The sequence below is a fragment of the Rana temporaria genome, chromosome 8 (genome assembly GCF_905171775.1).
Source record: "Rana temporaria chromosome 8, aRanTem1.1, whole genome shotgun sequence".
Taxonomy (NCBI): Eukaryota; Metazoa; Chordata; class Amphibia; order Anura; family Ranidae; genus Rana; species Rana temporaria.
This window is the reverse complement of record NC_053496.1, coordinates 124,648,566-124,675,574: the sequence shown is the minus strand read 5'-3', so window position 1 is coordinate 124,675,574 and position 27,009 is coordinate 124,648,566. Positions and strand designations below refer to the sequence as shown.

Here is a 27,009-nt window from a genome sequence, read left to right as displayed (position 1 = left end):
TGGGAATTATATTTTTCAAGACTTTGTCTGATTGTAGGATGGGCCAGTGCTTCTTAATAATCAACTCAATAGCTTTATGTTGTATATTGTACCCCATTAAGAAGGCCATATCTGCAACTTTTCTTTTTTGATGACTATGTTGTCACGAGGTCTCTGTTCATTTTCTTAACTTTTTCTTTAAGTCCCTCCAGTTCTTTCCTCTTATATGCTTTTTCTACAAAATTTTCAATGATGCAGGTTGCCTGGATTTCAAAATGAGTTGCATTACTGCAATTCCTGTAAATCCTCATTAGCTGCCCCTTGGGAATGTTACTAATCCATTGTCCGTGATGACAGCTTGTTGTAGGGATATAACCGTTTCTATCGTTTTTAAAAAAAAAAAAACGTTCTGGTGTTGATGTCATTCTCTTTAAATAATTGTAAATCTAGGTAATCAATCGTTTGCTTATTCCAAGTACCTGAGAATGTCATGCCATATGCATTATGGTTAATTTCGTCAAAAAAGGCTTGCAATTCAGTTTCTGTACCTCCCCATATGATTAATATATAATCTATGTACTGCCGGTACAATTTCAGATTCGGTCTTGGGGTGCCTTGTATTTGTTCTGCCTCCCAATGGTTTAGAAAGATATTAGCTACACTGGGGGCATATTTGGCCCCCATTGCCACTCCTTTGGTTTGGGTGAAAAATTCTCCTTTATGCCAGAAATAATTGTGGCTCATGGCCATTCTTAGACCCTCTATAATATATTGTATTTGTTCTTGCTTCATTTGTGTCTGATTATATAGAGCCCATTCCACACTTTGAATACCATCCTCTTGTACTATATTCGTGTACAACGAGTTCACATCAATGGTGACCAAGATATCATCAGCTTCTATCTTAATATGTTTTAATTCATTGATTAGCTGCCTGCTGTCTTTAAGATATGAAGGACCTTCCTTCACCAGTGGTTGTAGAAACTCGTCAATGTAGGCTCCTAATCTTGAGAACAGTGAGTCGATCCCACTTATGATCGGTCTGCCTAGTGGGTTGGCCTGATCCTTATGTATTTTTGGGACATAATAAATAACTGGAGTTTTTGCTGTTGCTGGAGTTAAATATTTGGCTTCTTTCTTAGTGAGTATGCCCATGTCTTTACCTTTTTTCTACTAAGGATCTCAATTTCTTCTCATATTCCCTTTTTGGATTTGACCTCAACTTTTTGTATGGAACATACAATAATTTATTCATTTCTGTTTCATAATCATGTTTGTTGAGGATGACCAGTCCTCCTCCAAAATCACAACAAAATTAAAGTCTAATAGTTTTTAGGAAAATGGTAGAGGAAGACATTAGGAATTTAAAAGTCAATAGGTCAAAACGGAATAATATATGGAAAACCATTAAAGAAATAGAGAAGAAGAAAAATATAATCGTTTTCCATATATTCCGTTTTGACCTATTGACTTTTAAATTCCTAATGTCTTCCTCTACCATTTTCCTAAAAACTATTAGACTTTAATTTTGTTGTGATTTTGGAGGAGGACTGGTCATCCTCAACAAACATGATTATGAAACAGAAATGAATAAATTATTGTATGTTCCACACACATACAAAAAGTTGAGGTCAAATCCAAAAAGGGAATATGAGAAGAAATTGAGATCCTTAGTAGAAAAAAGGTAAAGACATGGGCATACTCACTAAGAAAGAAGCCAAATATTTAACTCCAGCAACAGCAAAAACTCCAGTTATTTATTATGTCCCAAAAATACATAAGGATCAGGCCAACCCAACAGGCAGACCGATCATAAGTGGGATCGACTCACTGTTCTCAAGATTAGGAGCCTACATTGACGGGTTTCTACAACCACTGGTGAAGGAAGGTCCTTCATATCTTAAAGACAGCAGGCAGCTAACCAATGAATTAAAACATATTAAGATAGAAGCTGATGATATCTTGGTCACCATTGATATGAACTCGTTGTACACGAATATAGTACAAGAGGATGGTATTCAAAGTGTGCAATGGGCTCTATATAATCAGACACAAATGAAGCAAGAACAAATACAATATATTATAGAGGGTCTAAGAATGGCCATGAGCCACAATTATTTCTGGCATAAAGGAGAATTCTGCACCCAAACCAAAGGAGTGGCAATGGGGGCCAAATATGCCCCCAGTGTAGTTAATATCTTTCTAAACCATTGGGAGGCAGAACAAATACAAGGCACCCCAGGACCAAATCTGAAATTGTACCAGAAAGTTTTTTAAAAAAAACGATAGAAACTGTTATATCTCTACAACAAGCTGTCATCACGGACAATGGATTAGTAACATTCCTAAGGGGCAGCTAATGAGGATTTACGGGAATTGCAGTAATGCAACTGATTTTGAAATCCAGGCAACCTGCATCATTGAAAATTTTGTAGAAAAAGCATATAAGAGGAAAGAACTGGAGGGACTTAAAGAAAAAGTTTAGAAAATGAACAGAGACCTCATGACAACATAGTCGTCAAAAATGAAAAGAAAAGTTGGAGATATGGCCTTCTTAACGGGGTACAATATACAACATAAAGCTATTGAGTTGATTATTAAGAAGCACTGGCCCACCCTACAATCAGACAAAGTCTTGAAAAATATAATTCCCAACAGACCTGCTTTCATATACCGGAGGGCACCAAACCTTAGGAACAGACTGGCACATAATGCACTGGACCCCCCTAAGCAAATCAAAATTTTCAAAAATCTCAAGGGATTTCACAAATGTGGGAGGTGTCTACCCTGCCGGGTCAGCAAGAAAACCAACAAGAATAAAACTGAGTTCACTTCTACATCAAATGGATCAATACACCAGATCAAACAACTGATAACGCGCAATAGTACACATGTGACTTATGTCATCGAATGTCCATGTAAAAAACAATACGTAGGATGAACTACTAGGGAATTGCATGTAAGACCCTGAGAACACATTGCCAACATAAAGAAAGGGTTCAACACAGTGTCGAGACACTTCAGGGATCATAATAAAGACCCTGGATGTATGACCTTTTATGCCATCGACAAGATAAAAGAACATTGGAGAGGTGAAAACAAAACAATAAACGTTTCACAAAATGAAACCCGTTGGATTTTTGACCTTGATACCCTCCAACCCTTGGGAATGAACATAGACCTTGACCTGAACGGTTTCCTGACCAATTTTTTAAAAATAGCATTTTTTAAATTAGTATTTTAAAATAGCATTTTTCACATACTGTCTCTTTAAAAATACTGTAAAAATGTTTTTATTAATTTTTAATCGATTTTAACATCACTATATTTCTAAATTAATGCTATATGTATATCTAATGGCCCATAGCTAGAATGGTATATGGGTTAATTCTAGCACGTAGGGATGTTTCTTTCATATGATGTCCCCATCTATACTTACGTGCACAACATGCTTTTCCCCACCACTATTGGTAATATTTTGGCATATATTTCCCAATGCTTTCTAATAGGTAACAGTGTAAAGGGAAATTAATATTGTATGCTTATTTGTTTAAACTATTTTTTTCTTCTGTTTTTCTAATTTCGGTTTTTAATATATAATGTTTTCATATATATATATATATATATATATATATATATATATATATATATATATATATATATATATATATATATATATATAATGTGTGTGTATTATGCATTAATACAATCACTATTGTTCATATTCAATACCTCCCTTTGAACTGTTATAGTCACACAGCAGCAGTAAGGGTGTATACCTCTGTGTAACATATCACCCATTAGTTAATATACTGCTGACAACTAGCGATCGTTTTTAAACATATACTCCCTTTATCATTATTCTTTCCCGTTTAACAGCTTGTGCATCCTGTGTATATAACAAACATCTAATGTATATACGTTTTTGATATCTGCAAATGTGTAAATTAGCATTTATATGTTTCTCTTTCACATTGCGGCAAGTGCAGACATTGAGGAGCATAATTGGCATAGGTTACATACAGACTACGGTCTGCAAAACCTCCACAAATATGACGCTGGACAATAGTCATACCAGTGGCCGGGATTCTGTCTTTAGCTCTGGCAAGATGGCGGCCGCTAACACGCAATGTGAAAATACATAAATAGGGAAGTGGGTGTAACAGCCTGCACGCTCCAGATGACGTCATCACAACGAAACCGGTCGAGCGGACGCACGCTGTTACAACACTTCCACGAGTACATACAACGCCTGATTTGTTTTTGTGAAATGTGAGTACCCAGCGATTTTAATTAATAAACATCAGTTCTTTTAAAACGGTATCACACTATTTGAGCATCCTTTTTCCTTCTTTTAAATGGTTTCTGGAAACAAAGCCATATACAGGGGGACAAGTAAAGATTTGCCAGAGCGCAGCACAGGGCGTACACTGTGGATGCTTGCTACCCCAGGAGGGGGATTTAATCTGGTGAGTGCGGGAAATACTTGAGCACAGAGGAAGGGTGCACAGAGTGAATCACCAGAATATCTCATTAAGAGTGGCATGCAGCACCTTTGCACGGACTAGTTAGCACTTTATATTGCAGCACTATGTTTTAGAATATCAACTATCCAGCACGTTAAATATTACATGGACTTTATGCATGATTTGTTTTTATGAAATGTGAGTACCCAGCGATTTTAATTAATAAACATCAGTTCTTTTAAAACGGTATCACACTATTTGGGCATCCTTTTTCCTTTGTTTGCTTTTGCTTTGTTCGTTGGTTGATATTTTTACACCTTTAACATATATTTACTCGTTTCACCTTGATAAGAGCACAAGATTAAAAAAAAAAAGATATATAACTTTTCCATGCTTTGTACCATTGCCGATAGCTGAAGTATAAACAAAGCAGTTACGGTAGGTATCGGCGAGTACTAAACAAAAAAAAAGAAGTATTAGTACTCGTAAAAATAAAATGGTTTTGATGCATCCCTAATAAGTCTTTCGAAATAAAAACAAACAACCATATCCAAGTAATGGTCAGTACAGTAGTCTATTCTATACAAATCTGTTAAAATAATAGTCAAATTGTTTTTATTTTTAATGGCCTTAATGAATTTGGTTTACATTTTTTTTATAATTTTTATATCAGTTTGGCAGCTTTAAACTCCCACAATCTTTGCATGTGGTATATAGTGAAACCTTGGATTAAGAGCATAATCCGTTCCAGGAGAATGCTTGTAATCCAAAGCACTCGCATATCAAAGAGTTTCCCCATAGAATGGAAATTAAAATAATTAGTTCCACATTAACTTCGATGGCATGCAATACCGCATCTGGCCGGGGGGGGGGGGGACACGAGACACCAGAGAGACTTGGAAATACTTGGAGACCATGAGGCTGCATTCATAAACCCTTGGAAAGGCTCGGGAACAGAGTATTTTATAAGTGTTTCTGAATATTTACGATCGGCTCCAGCTCCCCCGCACCTCTGCCCAAATCTGGTACTGCATACCGCAGAGGCTTGAATCCTGTTCGTTTTGCGAGACAACACTTTCAAACCGAGTCAGGATTTAAAGAAAATTGCTCTTTTTGCGAAACGCTCCTTGACCGCGTTTACTTGCAAGCCGAGGTTCCACTGTATTGGGCCAGGAAGTGATGGGATGTCTCTCTGGATTTATTTAATAGGCATAGAGCAACTGTCAGGATTTTATTGGGGTCTCCCTGTTCATGTGGTAATTGCACATTTTAATAAATGTTCTTGGTGTCACAGAAAGTGAGAAGGAATCTTCCAGATAAGAACATATACAGCCGGTGTCCGTGACGTTACTGGATCTCTGACGGAACTCCCTGAAGGCCCAGAAGCCAGCGGAGAGGTGAGTACCAAGCAAAAGAATTTTAAAATCGATCAAAAAGATTTTGATCGATCAAAAAAATTAAAGATTAATCGATTAATTAAAAGTTAATTTGCACAGCCCTAGTTTTAACCCTTCCATAGTTTAAATTTTATAAGAGAAGAACATTTTTGTTGTAGTTGCACCAAGACGGCTGAAAACGAGTCCACTATTATGTGGATGTCATCTTGCATGTAATGCAGTTGTAAGTGGGCATTGCTCTCAGAGGATGTATTCCAACTCATGCTATGTTCTCATTCTATTCCTTTGTTTTATTATAAACTGGCTGTAATTCAGCTTTCCAACAAAGCCCCTTTTTTAGTTGTTCTTGGTGACCTAATTTTCTGCTTCTGCTCTAAAAGAGATACAAATGCCCCCTTCTCTGTGTTCTATTGGTAATTTACAGGATGAGTTCAATATTAGTATATTTTGGGAGGATAAGGCTTTTTTTTTCTTCTAAACATTGAGATCCCATTCACACAATACATTGCCTTATAGTGTATTTATAAGCAAAATGTTTTCCATTTTGGATGGAGTGTAGAAGGGTCTTTATCATTCATTAAGGTGCAGAAGAACAGATGTAATCAGAGTGTGGTGTTCTGCTGCCTTTGGGAGGATTTGGACACTAGCAAACAAGGCCTTTAGCCAATCAGATATAACCCCTCCCACTAAAAAAAAATCCTTGTTATCAAGAAACGTCTTTAATAATAATAGCTACACTGCTGAGCTGGACTCGGTAAAGCTATCTGAATATCTTTGGCACAACCTTGGAGGCCATACCCAGACCAAAGATTGCGGGGCCAGCCTGTAAAGTGACGTTCAGTCACTGGACTTTGCTTGTGCCCCTCTTCAAAAACCTAATGTACTGGTTCATTAGTCGCAGAGCACTTTACAAATCCACCCTCTGGTGTATATCAGTCTCTGAAGTCCCACTCTGTGAGTATGTCCACAGACACAGCAAACATCACCTGGAATGTGATCTTTGGGCACTGGGCTCTGCATGTGGTAATCTCAGTACTGTACTCAGTTACCTTCAGCGTGTTCTCCTGGTACACCACAGAGAAGTGTCTAAAGACTTGAGTGCCACCATCATTTTACCTATTCCAACAGTCTCCATGGAAAGGGTTAATATGCAGGAGATTTAAGTGCTGTGTACCCAAGGCTTGTTTTGTGCTGGTGCTCTATCCTCCCTGTTCCCTTCTTTCAGAGTAAGGGAGCTCTCGAATTTTGCAGAATTAGTTTAGTTTGGTTTATTTTCTAATGAATTCCACATTTTCAGAATGATTTGAATTAGAATCAGTCAAAAATTGACCGACCGCTTCAAATTCTGTGTGTTGAGCGGGCTGAGACGGCCGCCGTGTCCTTAACTGGTAATTCCTCGGCTGTCAGCGGGTTTCCCCACTGACGGCTGAATGCAAATAAAAGAATGGCCGCAATGAAAAATAAATGGCTCAAAACACCATGCTGAGGGCGTGTGGCCTGGTATGATTCAGGAGGCCGGGGTGCTCGCTCGCCCCCCTTTTCATGACCTGCCAGGCTGCATGCTCTGATAAGGGTTCGGGACCCCACAGGGTTTTTCTTCTTTTTTTTTTTTTTTTCATTTCTGGCATTCTTTTCACAATTTGTATGTATATCATGCAGGTGTGACATTCATGCTACTTTTGAAGGTTTACATTAAAGTCCTATGGCCCTCAAGTCACATGAAAGTTGGACCAGGGTAGTGCAGGAACTACTTTAAAGTCGCTGCAACTTTAAGTCACAGAGATATGAACAGTACTCATTGGGAAACATGGGGTGTGATTTGTCATGTGACTTTGGGTTCCAAAGTCACATGCCAAGTTGCACAAGTGTGAATGGGGCCTGGTTTAAACTTATCAAAGAGCACTTAAAAGCATCAGAAGGAAATCTCTCTTCATTGCTTGGAGGGGTTAGTCTACCTCAAAGCAACAGTGTCAGGACCTGGATTACCTGCTGGTGGCATGGTGGTTCCCAGAGCTTAAGGGCACACTTCCCGTTGCCACCAGCGGGTATCTCCCAGCAGATCCCAGTAATTAGGCCACACCTGCAGAATGCGTTTTGGGGTGTTATTCTAAGTTTGCCTTTGCTGTGTGTGAGTAATAGAAAAATGAAAAGAATCACAAAGTTGTCATTTTAACATGCTAAGAAAATTTTTGACAAATTACAGATTCCATAATCTCACCATGCATCTTGGTAAATACCTTGCACTGTTCACTTTCCAAAAAAAAGGGTTATTTGAACTATCCTGCCATTTAAGGCTTCCAAAAATGATTTAAAAAGAATGCACTTGGCAGACTTAAAGCGGTTGTATAGTCCATTTTTGTACTTTTGCCTACAGGTAGGCCTATAATAAGGCTGACTGCGGCGCATGCGCACAGGGGATTCTTGGCTTAAGACCCAGCAGACGCCAGACCTTGCCGAAAAGAAGTCTCCTGCGCGCATGTGCGGAAGTGACGACATCGCGGCTCCAGCCACTCACAGCGCTGGAGCCGCGATACCCGGAAGGCACGCCGAGGCAAGATGTCATCTTTCTCGGCGTGGACCAGGTAAGATAATGATGCCTCGTAAGGTAAGTATTTCATAATGAGCTAGTATGCGGTACATACTAGCTCATTATGCCTTTTGCCTTCCAGGTGATTAAAAAAAAAACTTTTGGGGACTATACAACCGCTTTAAGGGTACCCAAACCATTAAATATTAAAAACTTATAATTTTATTGTTGTACACTTTAAATTATCATTTAAAATGACAGCACATTTGCATTGAATATCCTAAGTACATTCAGCTCATCTAGAGGGGGTAGGTCCCATCCCCAGTACATGTAACTAGAAGAGAGGAAATCACCTCTTTGGAGTTGGAGACAAAACAAAACAGCTTTGTGATTGACAGTAAAATGAATATGGAGCAGCATAGCAATGCTCTCAATGGGAGGCAAGTAAATATATATGTTTTTCACAATGGTAAATAGCAGATGTTGCAGCACGACAAGGTGTGAGGTTTTCAGACTTACTGTTGGGGTTGCTCAGGGCCTTGTGGATGAATTCTGCTGCTGAGTAGAAGAACTGGCTAAGGTTAAAGCTGGGCAAGTCATCTGCTTCTACCCCATAATATTCAATAGGCATGTCACTGTAGTATTCTGCTCCAGTATCCACATTCCAGCGCCCATGTGCTGCGTTTACAATGTGTGTAAAGCCACTTTGTTCCAAGCCATAGCGGTCCAGAGCAGTTTTTCTATAAAACCATATTTAACATTTATACATTTTAGTAAAATGTTACATTATGTAGAACAAGTTTAACATTCTAATATAGTGTGTGTATAATATTGCGCAAACCACAATAACAACCTGAATCAGGCTGCCAACATACCAAAGTGGATGCTTCGCTTTCACATTAACATTCTAATATGCTAGCTTAGGTCTTAAAGTGATCCCATTGTTAGGATCACAAAATGTGGGCAGCGTCCATTCTTTTCTGGGCAGAGAACCATGCCCTATTGCTACCCGACACTTCAGGTTCAGTTCCCTACTGGGTGCCGCAGTTTCTCCCGCCAGTGCTGTATTACTGGAAAAGTGGAAAAAAGTGCGCTTATCTGTTACAATCAAAAAAACAGCTGCAAACTCAAGATGTTTATACAAACAAAAAATAGTATGAAAAAAAGGAGTGGAGTTGTGCTAATAAATGTTGGAATATATGTGACTTATCAAGTTATAAATAGTGAACACTATAAAGTCCCAAGGAAGAGAAGAAAATTCTTCTTAGACAAAAATAAACGGTGTTAAAGTTCTGTGAATAATTAAATTCCATATAGAATCACAACTGTGAAAAAAGATCTGGATCACTGCTCCCTGAAAATGCTGACCCTTACCGGATAATCAGATCCAAATGGATCAAGCCGAGCAAGTAGCCAAACACCTGGGCTGCACAGGAGATCTGAATCTTGATATGGTCTTCCCAGCAGTCCGTCAGTAGAACATCCAGAAAGCAAAAAAGAAAACTAGATAGTGTGATATTGTCTGGTATTCACACTCAAATTCTCCCCCTGTGACTGGCAAACGGACAGTGTGACATGCAAACCACCACCAAAAGTACACACTGACCCTTACCAGAGCCCTGGATCTAGATAGATCAAAAACCGCAAGGGGAATATAGGCAGCCAATGGAAAAGGATCTTCTCACAAGACAGTCCTCGGATTCACCAGGCAATCAACAGTTTATTTTTGTCTAAGAAGAATTTTCTTCTCTTCCTTGGGACTTTATAGTGTTCACTATTTATAACTTGATAAGTCACATATATTCCAACATTTATTAGCGCAACTCCACTCCTTTTTTTCAGTGCTGTATTACTACTGTGTCCTTTAAATGATGACACCCAGAAGAGGCCGATAGCAGCAGTGCATGTACCTCTGCAAGACAACAAAGAATGGACTGCGGCAGCACCCAAGAGCCAATGGAACATCGGCAGGCGTGCCAACACTGCTGAAATCCAGGACAGGCAAGTGTCCTAATGTTAATACTCAGCAGCTACAGTATTTGTAGTTGCTAACTACTTTGGGGGGGGCTGGACGACATCTTTAACTACTAGCTGCCTGCCCACCGTCATATGACTGCGTGACGACGCAGCTCTTGTTCTGGGCGGACGTCATATGACATCTTCGCCTTCCAAAGCCACTAGGGGGCACGTGCGCGCCCCCCCGTGTCACTGGGGACCCGATGTGCGTGTCCGCCGGGCACCCGCGATTGCCCGGTAACTGAGCAGGACTGTGGATCTGTGTCAGGGAGAGGAGACCGATGGTGTGTCCCTTGTACATAGGGATACTGATCGGTCAGCTCCCCCAGTCAGTCTCCTTCCCCCCCAGTTAGAATCACTCCATAGGGAACACATTTAACCCCTTCATCGCCACCTAGTGTTAACCCCTTCCCTGACAGTCACATGTATATAGTAATCAATGCATTTTTATAGCACAGATCGCTGTATTAATGTGAATTGTCCCAAAAATTTGTCAAGTGTCCGCCGCAATATAGCAGTCACGATAAAAAAAAAATCGCAGATCGCCGTCATTACTAGTAAAAAAAGGGCTATAAATGTATCCCCTATTTTGTAGCCGCTATAACTTTTGCGCAAACCAATCAATATACGCTTTATTGCGTTTTTTTTTTTTTTTTTTACCAAAAATATGTAGTATGTAGAATACAAATCGGCCTAAACTGAGGAAAAAATTTGTTTAATAAAAAAAATTGGATATTTATTATAGCAAAAAGTAAAAAAATATTGTTTTTTTCAAACTTGTCCCTTTTCTTTTGTTTTATAGCCCAATAAATAAAAAACGCAGATGTGATCAAATGCCACCAAAAGAAAGCACTATTTGTGGGGAAAAAATTATAAAAATTTAATTTAGGTACAGTGTTGCATGACCGCGCAATTGTCATTAAAAATGTGACAGCGCTGAAAGCAGAAAAATGGCTTGGGCAGGAAGAGGGTGAAAGTTCCCTGTATTGAGGTGGTTAAGTGGTTAACCACATAAGGACCAGGCCTATTCTGACACTTTGTTTATAAGTAAAAATCTTTTTTTTTTTTATGTCACACGGTATTTGTGCAGCCATTTTTCAAATGCAATTTTACTCTTGAATTTAAAGAACACCACAATATATATTCCAATTTTTTTGTAAAATATTTAAGATGTTATGCCGAGTAAATAGATACCTAATGTCATGCTGTAAAATTGCACACGCTTGTTATGTTTTAAAAGTATTTACAGGTTATCAGTTTAGAAGACCGTTTACATACATAGGAGTGACCTACATATGTGTTCGCCACTGGGCGCGAGCTCAGGGTAAAAAGGGTGCTTCAAACAAAAAAAAAGTTTGATCACCTTTATTGCTGTCACACGAAATGTAAACACCTCTTGTGACAATAAAGCAAGACGGGTCCTCTTTATAGAGAGATCTGGGGTCAGTAAGACCCCACATCTGTCCTCTACATTGGAAAGCATCTGATGAAAAAACATTGGTTTAATGCTTTTCAAAAAAAAAATTAAAATTTGTTTGCCTTGGTCGATAATCGGAAGTGACATCGCTCCGACCTTGCAGGCCATAGAGATAAGGCCATCTTTCCTCTGCTAATCTCTATGGCCAGCCACTGCTGGATCTGTTCCTGGTGAGCCAGAAAAACCAGAGAACGACCGGAAAACAACTTCTTAAAGTGATCCAGCGGCTAATGAGCTGCTGGGATCACTTTTAGTAGAAAGTGCAGTGGCTGAGAATTTTAATACTGGGGTTTTGGCATCTAACTGTCGCCTTAACCCCTAGTATTAAACATTAAAGTAATTATGTATTTTCTCAGTTAGGTGGTTAGCAAGTTGTTTTAATAGACATACAATTGGCATGCAAAAAATGTCCTCCGACAGTGCCCAAAGCCTGTTTTTTTTTTTTTTGGGGGGGGGGGGGCGCTGGGATAAATGTGGGGGCTACCATTATTGAAATAAATAAAATAAAAAAGCTAGTTAGCTAGCTTCAGTACATTCTAAGTCATGGACCTAGAACAAGCATAAAGCACAAACGACAACAAATTACATTTTCATAAGAAGTCAGCAATGGCTTTTTCTTCAGGTTCAAATAGCAATACTTTTATATACTCTACCGGGTTTCATAAAATCATAGATATAAGCTCCTAGAAGCTTTAAACAGTGATAATCCTTTCTCACTCTTTTCTGGTGAATATTTTTGATATGTTGTAACTTATTACTTATCTGAGGCTTTGTTATACCTTTATTATCCATTTTAGATTCCAGCCTCTATTGACTCAACTATAAAATGTTATTTACATCACTACACCTAGAACAGACTATGCAAAATAGGCTATTTTCAGTTATATTGTGGAGCAATAGTCGTTCATTATACCTTGACATGTAATGCCGCATACACGCGATCGGTCAAACCGATGAGAACAGTCTGATGGACCGTTTTCATTGGTTAACCGATGAAGCTGACTGATGGTCAGTCGTGCCTACACACCATTGGTTAAAAAAAACGATTGTGTCAGAACGCGTGATGTAAAACACAACGACGTGCTGAAAAAAGCAAAGTTCAATGCTTCCAAGCATGCGTCGACTTGATTCTGAGCATACCCGGATTTTTAACCGATGGACGTGCCTACAAACGATCGGTTTTGTTCTATCGGTTAGGTATCCATCAGTTCAATTTAAAACCAGATTCCTTTTTTTTTTAACCTATGGATAAATAACCGATGGGGCCCACACACGATCGGTTTGGTCCGATGAAAACGGTCCATCAGACCGTTCTCACCGGTTTGACCGTTCGTGTGTACGCGGCAATACTTTCTAGCACTGCTTTTGAACTTATCTTTGTGAATTGTTAAACTTTAATAAACAAATTTGACAAGGTCAACCTTAGGTTAACAACAACCAAAAAAAAAGTCAGCAATGGCAGCCATCACTTTTCCATAATGAGTCCTTTAAAGGGTGAATAGTCTACTTGCGGTTTGGTCACACTTGTGCAATCAAGTAAGGGTTATTGGCGTTTCTGAATATGTTCATTCTATTGTGCAACCAACTAGGATATACTAGTAAGCAGATCGATTTCAGATTCACAAATTTTTCATTCATTTAATACATGCTCTTCTCTTAATTTAGAATAAGTCACATTTATACTCACTCATCTCCAATGTGAAGATTGGTGAAAACTTCATTGACATGTGTGAATTTGGCTGCTCCTTGCCAAAACAGCCTCTCCAGCTCAAATGCTCCTGGGGTGCTGTACCCGGTGTCAGGATCTACAGCAACCGCAGCATAGGCATTGCGCTTCTTCTGGTTTGTGGCGTTTGCAGGCATCGTTACTTGAGCTACTTACTGCCTGGGAACTGTATCTGTGGTCCCTACACAGATGAAAAGGTGAGTATTAGTTATGAAAGAAGACACACATTTTTGGCACTTTGGCTGTCAATGTACAATGTTGTGTGCTGATTGTAAACCATCGTCTATATTATATTTCTTGGAGCCAACTCTCTGCTGTCTGCCAAATACTGCACACAATACCTCCTTCGAAAAACCAAATATTAAACACATCGTAGAACTTCCTAACCTGTTCCAGCTGGGGAAAAAAAACATTCCCCCAAAAATTCTGTACAAGTAATGTATAACAGGAGCAGACACTGTTCTGCATATGTTTGCAGGATGGTAGAGCACAATTTGCAAGCTGCCCTCCCCGTTCCACAACAGTGAGTGGCGGATTGTTTTTATTCCCCCTCATGAAGCTACACATAACTTGTATGTGTGTCTCAGGAAGATTTAAGCCACCCAATGTTTGTTGCCAATCTACACATATGGGACTTCCAGCAAAATGTTCTTTGCCCTTGCATGCACCAAAATATCCTTTAGCGTTCCTAAATATCTACGGACAACATCTATAGACTGTTACTGCGTTCCATTAATGCAGTCTGGGTCAGTGACTTGGAAGGTGTGGGTGCTATTGCATCAACATGAGAGTCTGGAAACTAGAACACAATCAGCAAGTTCTGGTCCCTATTTTTTGTACGGTAGAGCATCAAGTGTTATACAATTTGAAAGTAGTACAATCTAAATACATGATTTAGGGGGGAAAAAAAAAGTAAAGAACTCTGAAGATGCATGAAAAAAAAAAGTAACCTCTAGTAAGTGTGCATGTCTCTCTCTCTCTCTCTCTCTCTCTCTCTCTCTCTCCCTCTCTCTCTCTCTCTCTCTCTCTCCCTCTCTCTCCCTCTCTCTCTCTCTCTCTCTCTCTCCCTCTCTCTCTCTATCTATCTATCTATCTATCCATCTATCTATTCACCTTTTTCTCCATCAACCACTGTGTGGTCATTTTTTGCTCTGTGATTTGGGTCATTGTCATGTTGAAAGGTCCTACTGACAACTTCCTGGCAGAGGGCAGCAGATTTTCCTCAAGAATTTGATGGTATTTCCCCCCCCCCCCCCATTTATTTTCCTTTTAACCTGACAAGTGCCCCAGTCCCTGCTGCAGAGAAACACCCCCATAACAGGAGATTACTACCGCCATGCTTTACTGTAGAAATTGTGTTATTTTGGATGGTGAGCTGTATTCTATTTCTGCCAGACTTATTGTTTGGTGTTGAGGCCAAATCATTAAATTTTTGATCTCATCTGATCATAACACCCTTTTCCATGTGGTCTCAGAATGTTCAAGGTGCGTCATTTTGGTGCCATTGAGAAGGTGATTGCCTAGTAATTTTTTTCAACTCAGTGATTCTGTTTTTTATTACAATTTTCTCTGACATATTGGTGTTATATCTTTCACTTGGATGTTAAAGCGGGAGTTCACCCATTAATCTATTTTTTCAAACTATCCCCTTAGCTTCCTGCTCGTTTTGTCTAGGGGAATCGGCTAGTTGTTTTAAAATATGAGCCGTACTTACCGTTTTCGAGATGCATCTTCTCCGTCGCTTCCGGGTATGGGTCTTCGGGAGCGGGCGTTCCTTCTTGATTGACAGTCTTCCGAGAGGCTTCCGACGGTCGCATCCATCGCGTCACTCGTAGCCGAAAGTCGGTGCGGCTCTATACTGCGCATGCGCACCGACGTTCGGCTTCTTTCGGAAAATCGTGACGCGATGGATGTGACCGTCGGAAGCCTCTCGGAAGACTGTCAATCAAAATAGGAACGCCCAGTCCCGCAGCCCATACCCGGAAGCGACGGAGAGGATGCATCTCGTAAACCGTAAGTACAGCTCATATTTTAAAACAACTAGCCGATTCCCCTAGAGAAAACGAGCATCCATCTAAGGGGAAAAAGTATATTGTACGGGTGAACCTCCGCTTTAAGTTGTACTGAGGAAATACAGCTGAATAAAACAAAAGCTGTCTCATTTTCAGGCTGAAAAGCAACAAAATGTGATTATTTTAAAGGGGGTGATTCTTTTCTATACCCATTGTGTGTGTATGCACACACACATACACACACTCTTTTTTTGCCTTTAGTAAATAACCCCCAATGTGTGTGTGTGTGTGTTTGAGAATCCAGCAGCTAAATACCTTGTTTGCCATCGGCGTTGTATGTTCGCGTGCCCTCCTGGCTGAAGTCAGAGGGAAATCTCAGCCCCTCCAACTGTTGTGCATAGATCAGGGAAGGAGAGTGGGCCAGTCACGTGACCGCACATTGGTAATGTGAAAAAAAGGTATTTACCTGCCTTTTGTAATAATCTTATTATTACAGAGGGCCTGGCAGGAATTGGGATCCCTGGCTTTATAACCACTTTAAATAGTGTCCTGTACCAGAGTTTTGGCTAATTGTCTCATGAATACATCCACCATATTCCCTTTGGGTAACGTAGACGTGTTAATGGTGATTTGAATAATAGGATTATACCTCGAGCAGCGATTTAACATTTTAGCTATGATGGACTGACTTGGGAAGCTGGAGCTTCCCAAGCTGTCCAAATCTATTGGGGCAAGGCTTTTCTAAGAGAACAATGTCATTCCATTTTACAGAATCATGTGCTATAGGCAGGGGGTCAGGAATGAACACATTTTGCCTTTCCCTGAAATGGAGTATTTGTGTTTTTATTAGGATACAGTTGGGAAATATATATTTTCCAGCCTATTGAAGGTTTCCATAGCAATTTCCTGCTTAGGAAATGTTTGTATATTAGCATGACCTCATAGTTGGCCCAACTCACTTTATTTTGTACATTTTTTTCATTAGGTTCATATACGGTACATGTCATGACAACTATACATTCAATGTGGTTATTAGTCTGAGGTATTTGGCACGGTTCCCTGCGCTGGACACCTGTCTCAAATTCCCATTCAGTCATGAGATCATTCTCCTGTCTCAACAGCTTTGCAGAAGCTTTCTGAAGGTCCTGAACTGATTACTAAAGCGGTGTTTTCCCAGCCAAGTCCCACTTCACTTGGCATGTAAGTGCTGTCCTCAGCCATAAAATACTTGATCTGCTGTCATCCTAACCTCTTAGGGTATGCATACGCGTACTTCTCTGGCTGTAAATTACCAGCAAAGATGTTATTTTAAATAAAAGAAGGTAAAAACCCAGGCCTCACAGAAAGCAAGTCTAAACAGACAAAAATCACAAACAAAGGCAATTTTTTTTATTGAAAGCTTGTAAAAGCTAGAACTAGCCTAAAGCCTGTACAATGACTCAAGTAATTTACAAGGTTTGTTTATAGATAGAAATGCGTAATGTCATTAATATGGCCAACTGCACAACACAATCTCCTCCACTCACCCTTTCTCCTTGAAGACTCCCTTTTTAGGCTTGATTCACACTAATGTGTTTTTTAAAGCATTTTGCAGAAATGCAGGGAATTTTTTTAACATGCGTTCCTATAGAACACGTTCACGTCAATGCATCTTTTGTACCTCTGCATTTCTGGAAACGGTCGGGGACTTTTCTTCCCGCAAAAGGCAGCATTTTGCATGTAATGGACTTCAATCGACCAGGATCCTAAATGCAAATACAGAGTTTTTGCTGCGATTTGCGTTTTTTTTTTACATTCACTGTATTTAGCTGGTTGCTAAGGAGCGGGTTGGGAAGCCGGCCACCGTTTCCTTAACAACCGATGAGTCATCAGCTGTCAGTGGACTTCCCCGCTGACAGCTGAATGTAAAAATAAATAAATTATGAGACCATACCAGACCGAAGGATTTGAAGGGGACACCTCCACGACAATTTTTTTGTTTTTTAAATGGCATGGGGGTCCCCCCCCCCCCCCCCCCAAATCCATACCAGACTCTTAGCTGAGCATGTAGCCCGGTAGCATACAGAATGCTCTCCAACTTTCCAAATCCAGGGGGAGGCATCAGAGAGCTGTTTGTATGAGTCTTACCTACCTAACCGCTAGTTACCTGGACCCAATAAAAGACTCACAGGCTAGACATGTCAGAGTATTTTTTTTCCCACTCTAGTAGCATACACTAGAGCAGGGGTCTCAAACTGGCGGGCCTCCAGCTATTGCAAAGCTACATGTCCCATAAGGTATTGCAAGGCTGACAGTTACAATTTATATTTCACTTTGCAAAGGATACCCAAAAGCTTTTATGCTTACATATGATTGGATAATAGAAGTCCGCAAAACTTCACCTCATTTATTAGGCTCTCTGGTAAAATCCCTTGCAGAGTGAACAACCGATTTGCTTTTAGTAAATCAAACCCAAATGACTCAATAGGAATAGAATAGGAATTCTGACTTGCCCAGTCAGCATGCTTGTTCCAGGTCAGTGTCTTAACCACATGCCGACCAGCGCACAACGATAAATGTCGGTACAATGGCATGGCTGGGAAAATGGGCAAACAGGTACGTCTCCTTTAAATCGCGGCATTGTAGGCACGTGCGCCCGCCACATGCTCCGTGACCGTGGGACCTGCAGACTGTTGGCTGGATTTAGATACGGCGCCGCATCTTTAACCACTTAAGGACCGGACCAATATGCTGCTAAATGACCCAAGGGGTTTTTACAATTCGGCACGGCGAATAGAGCTTTCTTTTGGTGGTATTTGATCGCCTCTGCGATATTTTTTTTTGCGCTATATACAAAAATAGAGCGACATTTTTGAAAAAAAATCTATTTTTTACTTTTTGTTATAAGAAAAATCAAATAAACTAAATTTTAGTCAAACATTTAGGCCAAAATGTATTCAGCCACATGTCTTTAGTAAAAAAAAAAAAAAAATCGCAATAAAAAAAAATTGGCTACCTAGCGGAAACAGTGACACTAATACATCGATCAGAAAAATGATCGCTTAGTGACACTGGCAATAGGGAGTGAAAGGGTTAACTAGGGCGGTGATCAAGGGGTTAAAACTTTATTAGGGGGGGGGTACGGGGGCTACCCTGAACCTAACACTAACTGCCTGTCACACTGACACTAAATGCAGTGATCAGTACATATATGATCACTGCATTCAGTGACATTGTGACAGGGGGGTGTGATCGGGGGGGGGGGGGGTTAATGTGCCTATGTGTAGTGTGTGTCAGTGTAGTGTTGTGCAGACTTACTGTGTGATGCATTCTGTCCTCAGCGGTGGTTGAAAATACCGCCGAGAGGAGAGATCACATCACTTCCCCCTTCCTGTGTTTACACAGGAGGAGGAAGTGACACGCGGGGGAGTGGTCGCATTGGCTGTGAGCGATCCAGAGGGGGCGGACAAAAACGAACAGCCGCCCCCTCGTTCCGGATCGCTCCCGAAGCCACGGGAACCGCCGCATGTACCGGGGGGGTCCCTATTGGACCCCCGACCCACGTCTAGGCAGGGACGTACAGGTACGCCAATGTGCCTGTCCGTGCCATTCTGCCGACGCAAATGTACATGCGGCGGTCTGGAAGTGGTTAAGGCATCGTATTTAGAGAGGCAAGTACTGTATTCACAAAGTACTTGCCTCCTAACTTACGGCAACGTAGCGTAAATGTGACCGGCGTAAGTGCGCCTAATTCAAATGAGGATGGGGGGGGCGTGTTTTATGTTAATGTTTGGTGACCCGACGTGATTGACGTTTTTTACGAACGGCGCATGCGCCGTCCGTGTACATATCCCAGTGTGCATTGCTCCAAAGTACGCCGCAAGGACGTATTGGTTTCGACGTGAACGTAAATTACGTCCAGCCCTATTCACGGACGACTTACGCAAACTATGTAAAATGTTCAAATTTCGACGCGGGAACGACGGCCATACTTAACATTGACTAGGCCAGCTATTTGATGGAATAACTTTACGCCGGAAAACGTCTTACGTAAACGGCGTATCTTTACTGCGACGGGCGCACGTACGTTTGTGAATCGGCGTATCTATGCATTCACATATTCTACGCCAAACTCAACGGAAGCGCCACCTAGCGGCCAGCCTAAATATTGCACCCTAAGATACGACGGTGCAAGCTGTCGTATCTTAGCTAGGTTTAAGTGTATCTCAGTTTGAGAATACACTTAAACTTACGACGGCGCAGATTCATAGTTACGCCGACTTAGCTCTCTCTGAATCTGGCCATGTATGTCCGCCGGTGTCCCACGATCGTCTCATGGAGCTGCAGAACGGGGAGATGCCTATGTAAAAAAGGTATTTCCCTGTTCTGCCTAGTGACAGGACAGAGATCTACTGCTACCTGTGATTAAGAGCAGTAATCTATGTCATGTCTCTGGTAGCCCAGCCCCCCTACAGTTGGGATCACTCCCTAGGACACACTTAACCCCTTCATTGCCCCCTAGTGTTTAACCCCTTCCCTGCCAATGTCATTTACACAGTAATCGGTGCATTTTTATAGCACTGATCGCTGTATAAATGACAGTGGTCTGAAAATAGTGTCAAAAGTGTCCGATGTGTCGGCCATTGAGAGAGAGAGAGAGAGAGAGAGAGAGAGAGAGAGAGACTATTGTGTTCGGACAGGGGGACCGCTTCCCCACCAGAACACTTTGGTCAGCGCTCTTAGTTATTGGCTGAGAGCACTGATTAGATGCTGATCGGCAGATGTTTTTCGGTCATGCCCCCTGCGCCAGAAGCCAGACAGGTTACCGGTTTCTGTTGAACCGACCAATACTCGGCCGTGTGTATGGGGCTTTATCAAGAATTGAAGTGATAGACAACCAGGTATCTAGCTCTTTAGATAAAAGGGAAGATATGAGACGCACGCACGCAAAGCCTGTGTCCTCCTTACTCCCCATGTTCTTTTTACTCCCCCCTCCCCATATTCCTTTTACCCCCCCCCCCAATGTTCTTTTTACCCCCCCCAATGTTTTTTTACCCCCCCATTTTCTTTTTACTCCCCTCCCGGGCCCCCCTACCAGGTCAGTAGCGTGCGGCAGGACAGTCAGTTTCCTGTTCCTGGCCGGACTAAAAGGAAGTGAGCACTCAGTGTGCACTTCCTGTCAGTCTGGCCGGGAACAGGAAACAATCTCCTGTACCACACGGTACGCGGCCGGAGTCCGGACTGACAGGAGGAAGGAAGAGGAGCTAGGCCACGCTACAGAGAAGGGGAAGTGACAACTTGAGGCAGCAGTGCTGCAGGCTCTTTAGGCCCCATGCACACAGGACACCGGTGCACACTCTGGTAAACACACATTTTTAAAGGCTAAAACCGGCGTTTAAAAACGCCCGTTTTGCCGCGAATTTACCGCATTTGCGTTTATAAGCGTTTGGTTAAGAAACATCATAAGACCCTTCCTAAGCTCAATAAACAGTAATGTTTAACCATTTCAGACATTTTGTGAGACCAGAGTGAATAGCAGCTGAAAGAGCAGCAGTGTACTTGTATTTAGCGTGCCACATCACCTGCCACAAGCTGCGGATTGTCCATTTGCCACGTCACCTGCCACAAGTTGTGAATTGTCCATTTGCCAGGTCACCTGGCCACGCCACAAGTTGTGGATTGTTCACTTGCCACATCAACTGGCCACGTCACCTGCCATGTCACCTGGCCATGTCACCTGCCACAAGTTTTGGATTGTCCACTTGCCATGTCACCTGGCCACGTCACCTGTTCACCTGGCACATCACCTGGCCACAAGTTGTGGATTGTCCACTGGCCACGTCAACTGCCACAAGTTGTCGATTGTTCACTTGCCACATCACCTGGCCATGTCACCTGCCACAAGTTGTGGATTGTCCACTGGCCACGTCACCTGCCACAAGTTGTGGATTGTCCACTTGCCACGTCACCTGCCACAAGTTGTGGATTGTCCACAATGCAATGCAAGCAATTAAAGTTTTTTGTTTTTTAATTGTTTTTCATCATTTGCCATCATGAGATTTCTAATGTAAAAAAATAGGTCACCTTTAAAAACGCCTATAAACGAAATCGCGTCAAAATGCCGGTACCGCGTTTTGCGTCTGAAACGTGGAAAACTTTTGTGTCTGAACCCATTTTTTTGCTTCTGGAAAAACGAGGTTAACCACTTAAGACACGGACCTTCAGACAGCTAAAGGACCGGACAGTTTTTGCGAATTCGGCATTGCGTCACTTTAACTGACAATTGCGCGGTCGTGCGACGCAGCTCCTAAACACAATTGGCGTCCTTTTTTCCCCCACAAATAGAGCTTTCTTTTGGTGGTATTTGATCACCTCTGCAGTTTTTATTTTTTGCGCTATAAACAAAAATAAAGCGACAATTTTGAAAAAAATGCAATATTTTTTACTATAATAAATATCCCCCAAAAATATATCTAAAAAAAAAATTTCCTCAGTTTAGGCCGATACGTATTCTTCTACCTATTTTCGGTAAAAAAAAAAAATCGCAATAAGCGTTTATCGGTTGGTTTGCGCAAAATTTATAGCATTTACAAAATAGGGGATAGTTTTATTGCATCTTTATAAAAAAAATTTTTTTACTACTAATGGCGGCGATCAGCAATTTTTTTTCGTGACTGCGACATTATGGCGGACACTTCGGACAATTTTGGGACCATTGGCATTTTCACAGTTAAAAATGCATTGTTTACTGTGAAAATTACAATTGCAGTTTGGAAGTCAACCACAAGGGGGCGCTGAAGGGGTTTTGTGTGACCTCATGTCTGTTTCTAACTGTAGGGGGGTGTGGCTGTAGGTGTGACGTCATCGATTGTGTTTCCCTTTAAAAGGGAACACACGATCGATCACGGCGCCACAGTGACGAACAGGGAAGCTATGTTTACACACAGCTCTCCCCGTTCTTCAGCTCCGGGGACCGATCAGGGGACTCCAGCGGCGATTGGGTCAGCGAGTCCCGCGGCTTCAGACCGGGTCGCGGGCGACCCACGGCTGGGTACTAACAGAGGACGTACCTGTACGTGAATGTGGCCAGCCGTGCCATTCTGCAGACGTAAATGTGCAAGAGGCGGTCCTTAACCACTTACGGAGCCCCCACTGTATATATACGTCCTCTTTTTAAACATGGATATCTCAGTAACGGCAGCAGCTGCTGCCACAACTGAGATATCCATGTTTTCAGCTGGCGGCCGTGTAAACGATAACGGCGGTCTCCGCGGCGGATTCGCCGCGAGATCGCCGTTATCGGTGGCGGGAGAGGGGCCCCCCCCCTCCCGCCGCTTTTCCGCACCCTCCGCCGCTTACCGGAGCCGTCGGTAGCGGCGGAGGAGATCCGATGCTGCCGCCTGGAAAGTGAGGACTTGAGTGAGGGCAAGATGGCCCCCACCCGTCCTCATAGCTCTGCTGGGCGGAAGTGACGTCAAAACGTCAGTCCCGCCCAGCCTCTTAAAGAGACAATTTTTTTTCTGTCATTTTTTTAAATGACAAATTTTCCTTTTTTTTTTTTTTTTTTTTTTTGCATTTAAGCCTAAATATGAGATCTGAGGTCTTTTTGACCCCAGATCTCATATTTAAGAGGACCTGTCATGCTTTTTTCTATTACAAGGGATGTTTACATTCCTTGTAATAGGAATAAAAGTGATCATTTTTTTTTTTTTTATATTTTAGTGTAAAAAATAATAAAATCAATAAAATTTAATAAGAAAACAAAAAAAAAATTTTTTTAAAGCGCCCCGTCCTGACGAGCTCGCGCGCAGAAGCGAACGCATACGCGAGTAGCGCCCGCATATGAAAACGGTGTTCAAATCACACAAGTGAGGTATCGCCGCGATCGTTAGAGCGAGAGCAATAATTATAGCCCTAGAGCTACTCTGTAGCTCAAAAAATGCAACTTATAGAATTTTTTAAACGTCGCCTATCTAGATTTTTAAGGGTAAAAGTTTGACGCCATGCCACGAGCGGGCGCAATTTTAAAGCGTGACATGTTGGGTATCATTTTACTCGGCGTAACATTATCTTTCACAATATATCAAAAAATTGGGCCAAATTTATTGTTGTCTTATTTTTTAATTCAAAAAAGTGAATTTTTTCCAAAAAAAGTGCGCTTGTAAGACTGCTGCGCAAATACGGTGTGACAAAAAGTATTGCAATGACCGCCATTTTATTCTCTAGGGTGTTAGAAAAAAAAATATATAATGTTTGGGGGTTTTAAGTAATTTTCTAGCAGAAAAAAATGTTTTAGTCTTGCAAACACCAAATCTGAAAAACACCTGAGGTCTTTAAGTGGCTAAGCGGTTAAACGCAACTGCCGAAAAACGGCAATAAACGAGACTGTGTGCATGGACACATAGGATAACATTGAATGTGTTCAGGGGCAGTTGAAAAAGCTGTCCAACTGGCTCTGAACATGCGTTTACCAGCATCTCGTGTGCATGGGGCCTGTAGAGCGCTCAAGTGGCTGCAGCATCTAGGAAGTGCGGCAAGGGCCCTGCTTGGGGCCCCAGGCCAGCTCGGGGGCCCCAAGCAATTGCTTGCCTTGTCGTGACGGGCCTGATTAAGCCCATCAAGCAGGCGGGCAATGTAGATGAGCCACGTAATAAAGAGAGATTTATCCCAAACCAGGCTGTCTTTCAAAAGCACATATAGGATTTGATTTACTAAAGGCAAATCCACTTATCACGTTGCAAAAAATACCATGTGCACGGAAAATGTGAAAGAAGCAGCATTTTTGTTTGCACACGATTGGATGATGGAAGTTGGCAGAGTTTCACCATATTTACTAAACTATGGGAATAATTCCCTTGCAAAGTACAAATGCACCTAAAAAATGAATAGTCTATTTGTCTTTAGTAAATCAACCCCCATAGTGTAAAGGCTGTGATGCACCTTTCCTAAACACTCACTGTTCTCCTTTTAAACACCAAGTAGGGGAGAGCGCTTTGACAATATTCTAAAATGCTGATCCAAGGCCCATTAAACTAAAAAACGAGGCAGGCCATACATTTTACAATCTGATGTACAACATAGAAGCTCCTTTCAATTTGCCAATACTATAAGGCCCCATGCACACGAGACGCTGTTAAACACGGTTTCAGAGGCAGTTGGACACTTTTTTCAACGGCCCCTGAACACATTCAATATTATCCTATGTGTCCATGCACACAGTCTCGTTTATTGCCATTTTTAGGCAGTTTTTCCAGAAGCAACTTGTGGCAAGTGGACAATCCACAACTTGTGGCAGGTGTCGTGGCAAGTGATGTGGCCAGGTGACGTGGCAAGTGGACAATCCACAACTTGTGACAGGTGATGTGGCAGGTGACGTGGCCAGGTGACATAGCAAGTGGACAATCCACAACTTGTGGCAGGTAACATGGCCAGTGGACAATCCACAACTTGTGGCAGGTGACATGGCCAGTGGACAATCCACAATTGTGACAGGTGATGTGGCAGGTGACATGGCCGGGTGACGTGGCAAGTGGACAATCCACAACTTGTGGCAGGTGACGTGGCCAGGTGACGTGGTTAGGTCACATGGCAAGTGGACAATCCACAATTGTGACAGGTGATGTGGCAGGTGACATGGCCAGGTGACATGGCAAGTGGACAATTCACAACTTGTGGCAGGTGATTTGGCCAGGTGATGTGGCAAGTGGACAATCCACAACTTGTGGCAGGTGACATGGCCAGGTGACATGGCCAGTGGACAATCCACAACTTGTGACAGGTGACGTGGCCAGGTGACATGGCCAGTGGACAATCCACAACTTGTAAAAAAGAAAAAGTGCAGCGCTAAATATTCAGTGAAATGAATCAAAAAATATGGTAAATAATCAAAGTTCAGTGAAAAATCAAAGAAATTTAAAAAAACACAAAAGAGGGGGACACACCCCCAAGTAATGTGACAGGTAAATAACCTGAAAGGCAGCTAGAAAGTGAGATCTAGCTGGATAATGTGTAATGTGATCTAGCTGGATAATGTGTAATGTGAACACACCGTGATAAGTGAGGGAACACAAAAATAAATGATAATAAGAACCTCAAATGAAGTCCATGTAATTTAAACGTGTAACTCCAAAATGTAAATGTGATAGTCCAAGGTCAGAATGGCCTATACAGTCCAAAGAAATATATATATGCAATGTATTTCCTTTTTTGGAGTTGGTCAGAAGTTCTTTGTGGAAAAGACCAAATGACTGTAGAGGAATGGAAGATGTTGTGATCTTCTCAGGTATGGAACTCAGATGTTCTTAATAAGCAATTGGAACCTCATCGGCAGCCGGTGCCGTAGACCGACGCACCGGCTGCAGTATTGAGGACGGCTATGACGTTGCGTATGCCCCGCCTGGACACGCTCTGGGGACCAATGGACACTCGGATGTTCCACAGTCAACAGGTGGCTGTTCACTTACTACGTCCTTTGCTGATAGTAGTGGGCGGCACCTGAAGTCAGTGATTGTGATTGGTTAATTCCCCTGGCTTCTTTCAGCTGTTTGCAGGCACGCTGACATCATTGCTTATCCTACGTCCTTTGCTGACAGTAGTGGGCGGCACCTGAAGTCAGTGATTGTGATTGGCTAATTCCTCTGGCTTCCCTCAGCTGTTTGCAGGCACGCTGTCATCATTGCTTATTCTTATGTTATAAATAGATGGCGTTGGGCACTTGTATGGGTTATGCCCCAGTTGAAGAGCTCTACCGCTCGAAACATGTCGGGTACATAGCTCATATGCTACTTGCTCATTACGCCATATTTTACTTGTGATCACTTGTACTCGTCTTTCACTGGGCTTGTACTTTTTTATCTATTTTTTATATTTTTATCCAGTTTTTTGTCTATTTTGGCTTTTATTTTCTATGCCTAATAAAGGCTTGTTTTGGGATTAACCGCACTATGTGAGTACGTTTTCCCTTACATGGTTTCTACGTTTGGCCTGCATATTACACTCTTTCATCTGAGAACCACACCTGCACGAGCTGTCTCCTCTCATTGGATTGGACCCGTCCTGGCGGATTAAAGGCTGGCACATCAAACAGCTTCCCCACTGACATCACGGCTGCCTAGGAGCTCGTACATGCGTGTTTGACATACCGTCGCTGACGTGTATGTCCACACTTTCCGGTAAGAGTACCCATCTTTATACTTGTTTATTTGGATACTATTATGGATTGCCGATGAGGTTCCAATTGCTTATTAAGAACATCTGAGTTCCATACCTGAGAAGATCACAACATCTTCCATTCCTCTACAGTCATTTGGTCTTTTCCACAAAGAACTTCTGACCAACTCCAAAAAAGGAAATACATTGCATATATATATTTCTTTGGACTGTATAGGCCATTCTGACCTTGGACTATCACATTTACATTTTGGAGTTACA

At 41.8% G+C, this 27,009-nt stretch overlaps 1 protein-coding gene across 2 annotated transcripts in view; it reads right to left on the bottom strand.

Annotated features, from left to right (window-relative positions):
* LOC120909042 (dual specificity phosphatase 29-like) overlaps positions 1 to 27,009 on the bottom strand; it is an 84,289-nt gene that overhangs the window by 6,000 nt on the left and 51,280 nt on the right. For both annotated transcript variants that reach the window (XM_040320657.1, XM_040320656.1), the window contains exons 2-3: positions 13,550 to 13,769; positions 8,889 to 9,109 (exon numbers count right to left, since the gene is read on the bottom strand). In XM_040320657.1, coding sequence (XP_040176591.1) covers positions 8,889 to 9,109; positions 13,550 to 13,725 — 397 coding nt within the window. In that variant the 5' untranslated portion in view covers positions 13,726 to 13,769. The remainder of the gene's footprint in view (positions 1 to 8,888; positions 9,110 to 13,549; positions 13,770 to 27,009) is intronic.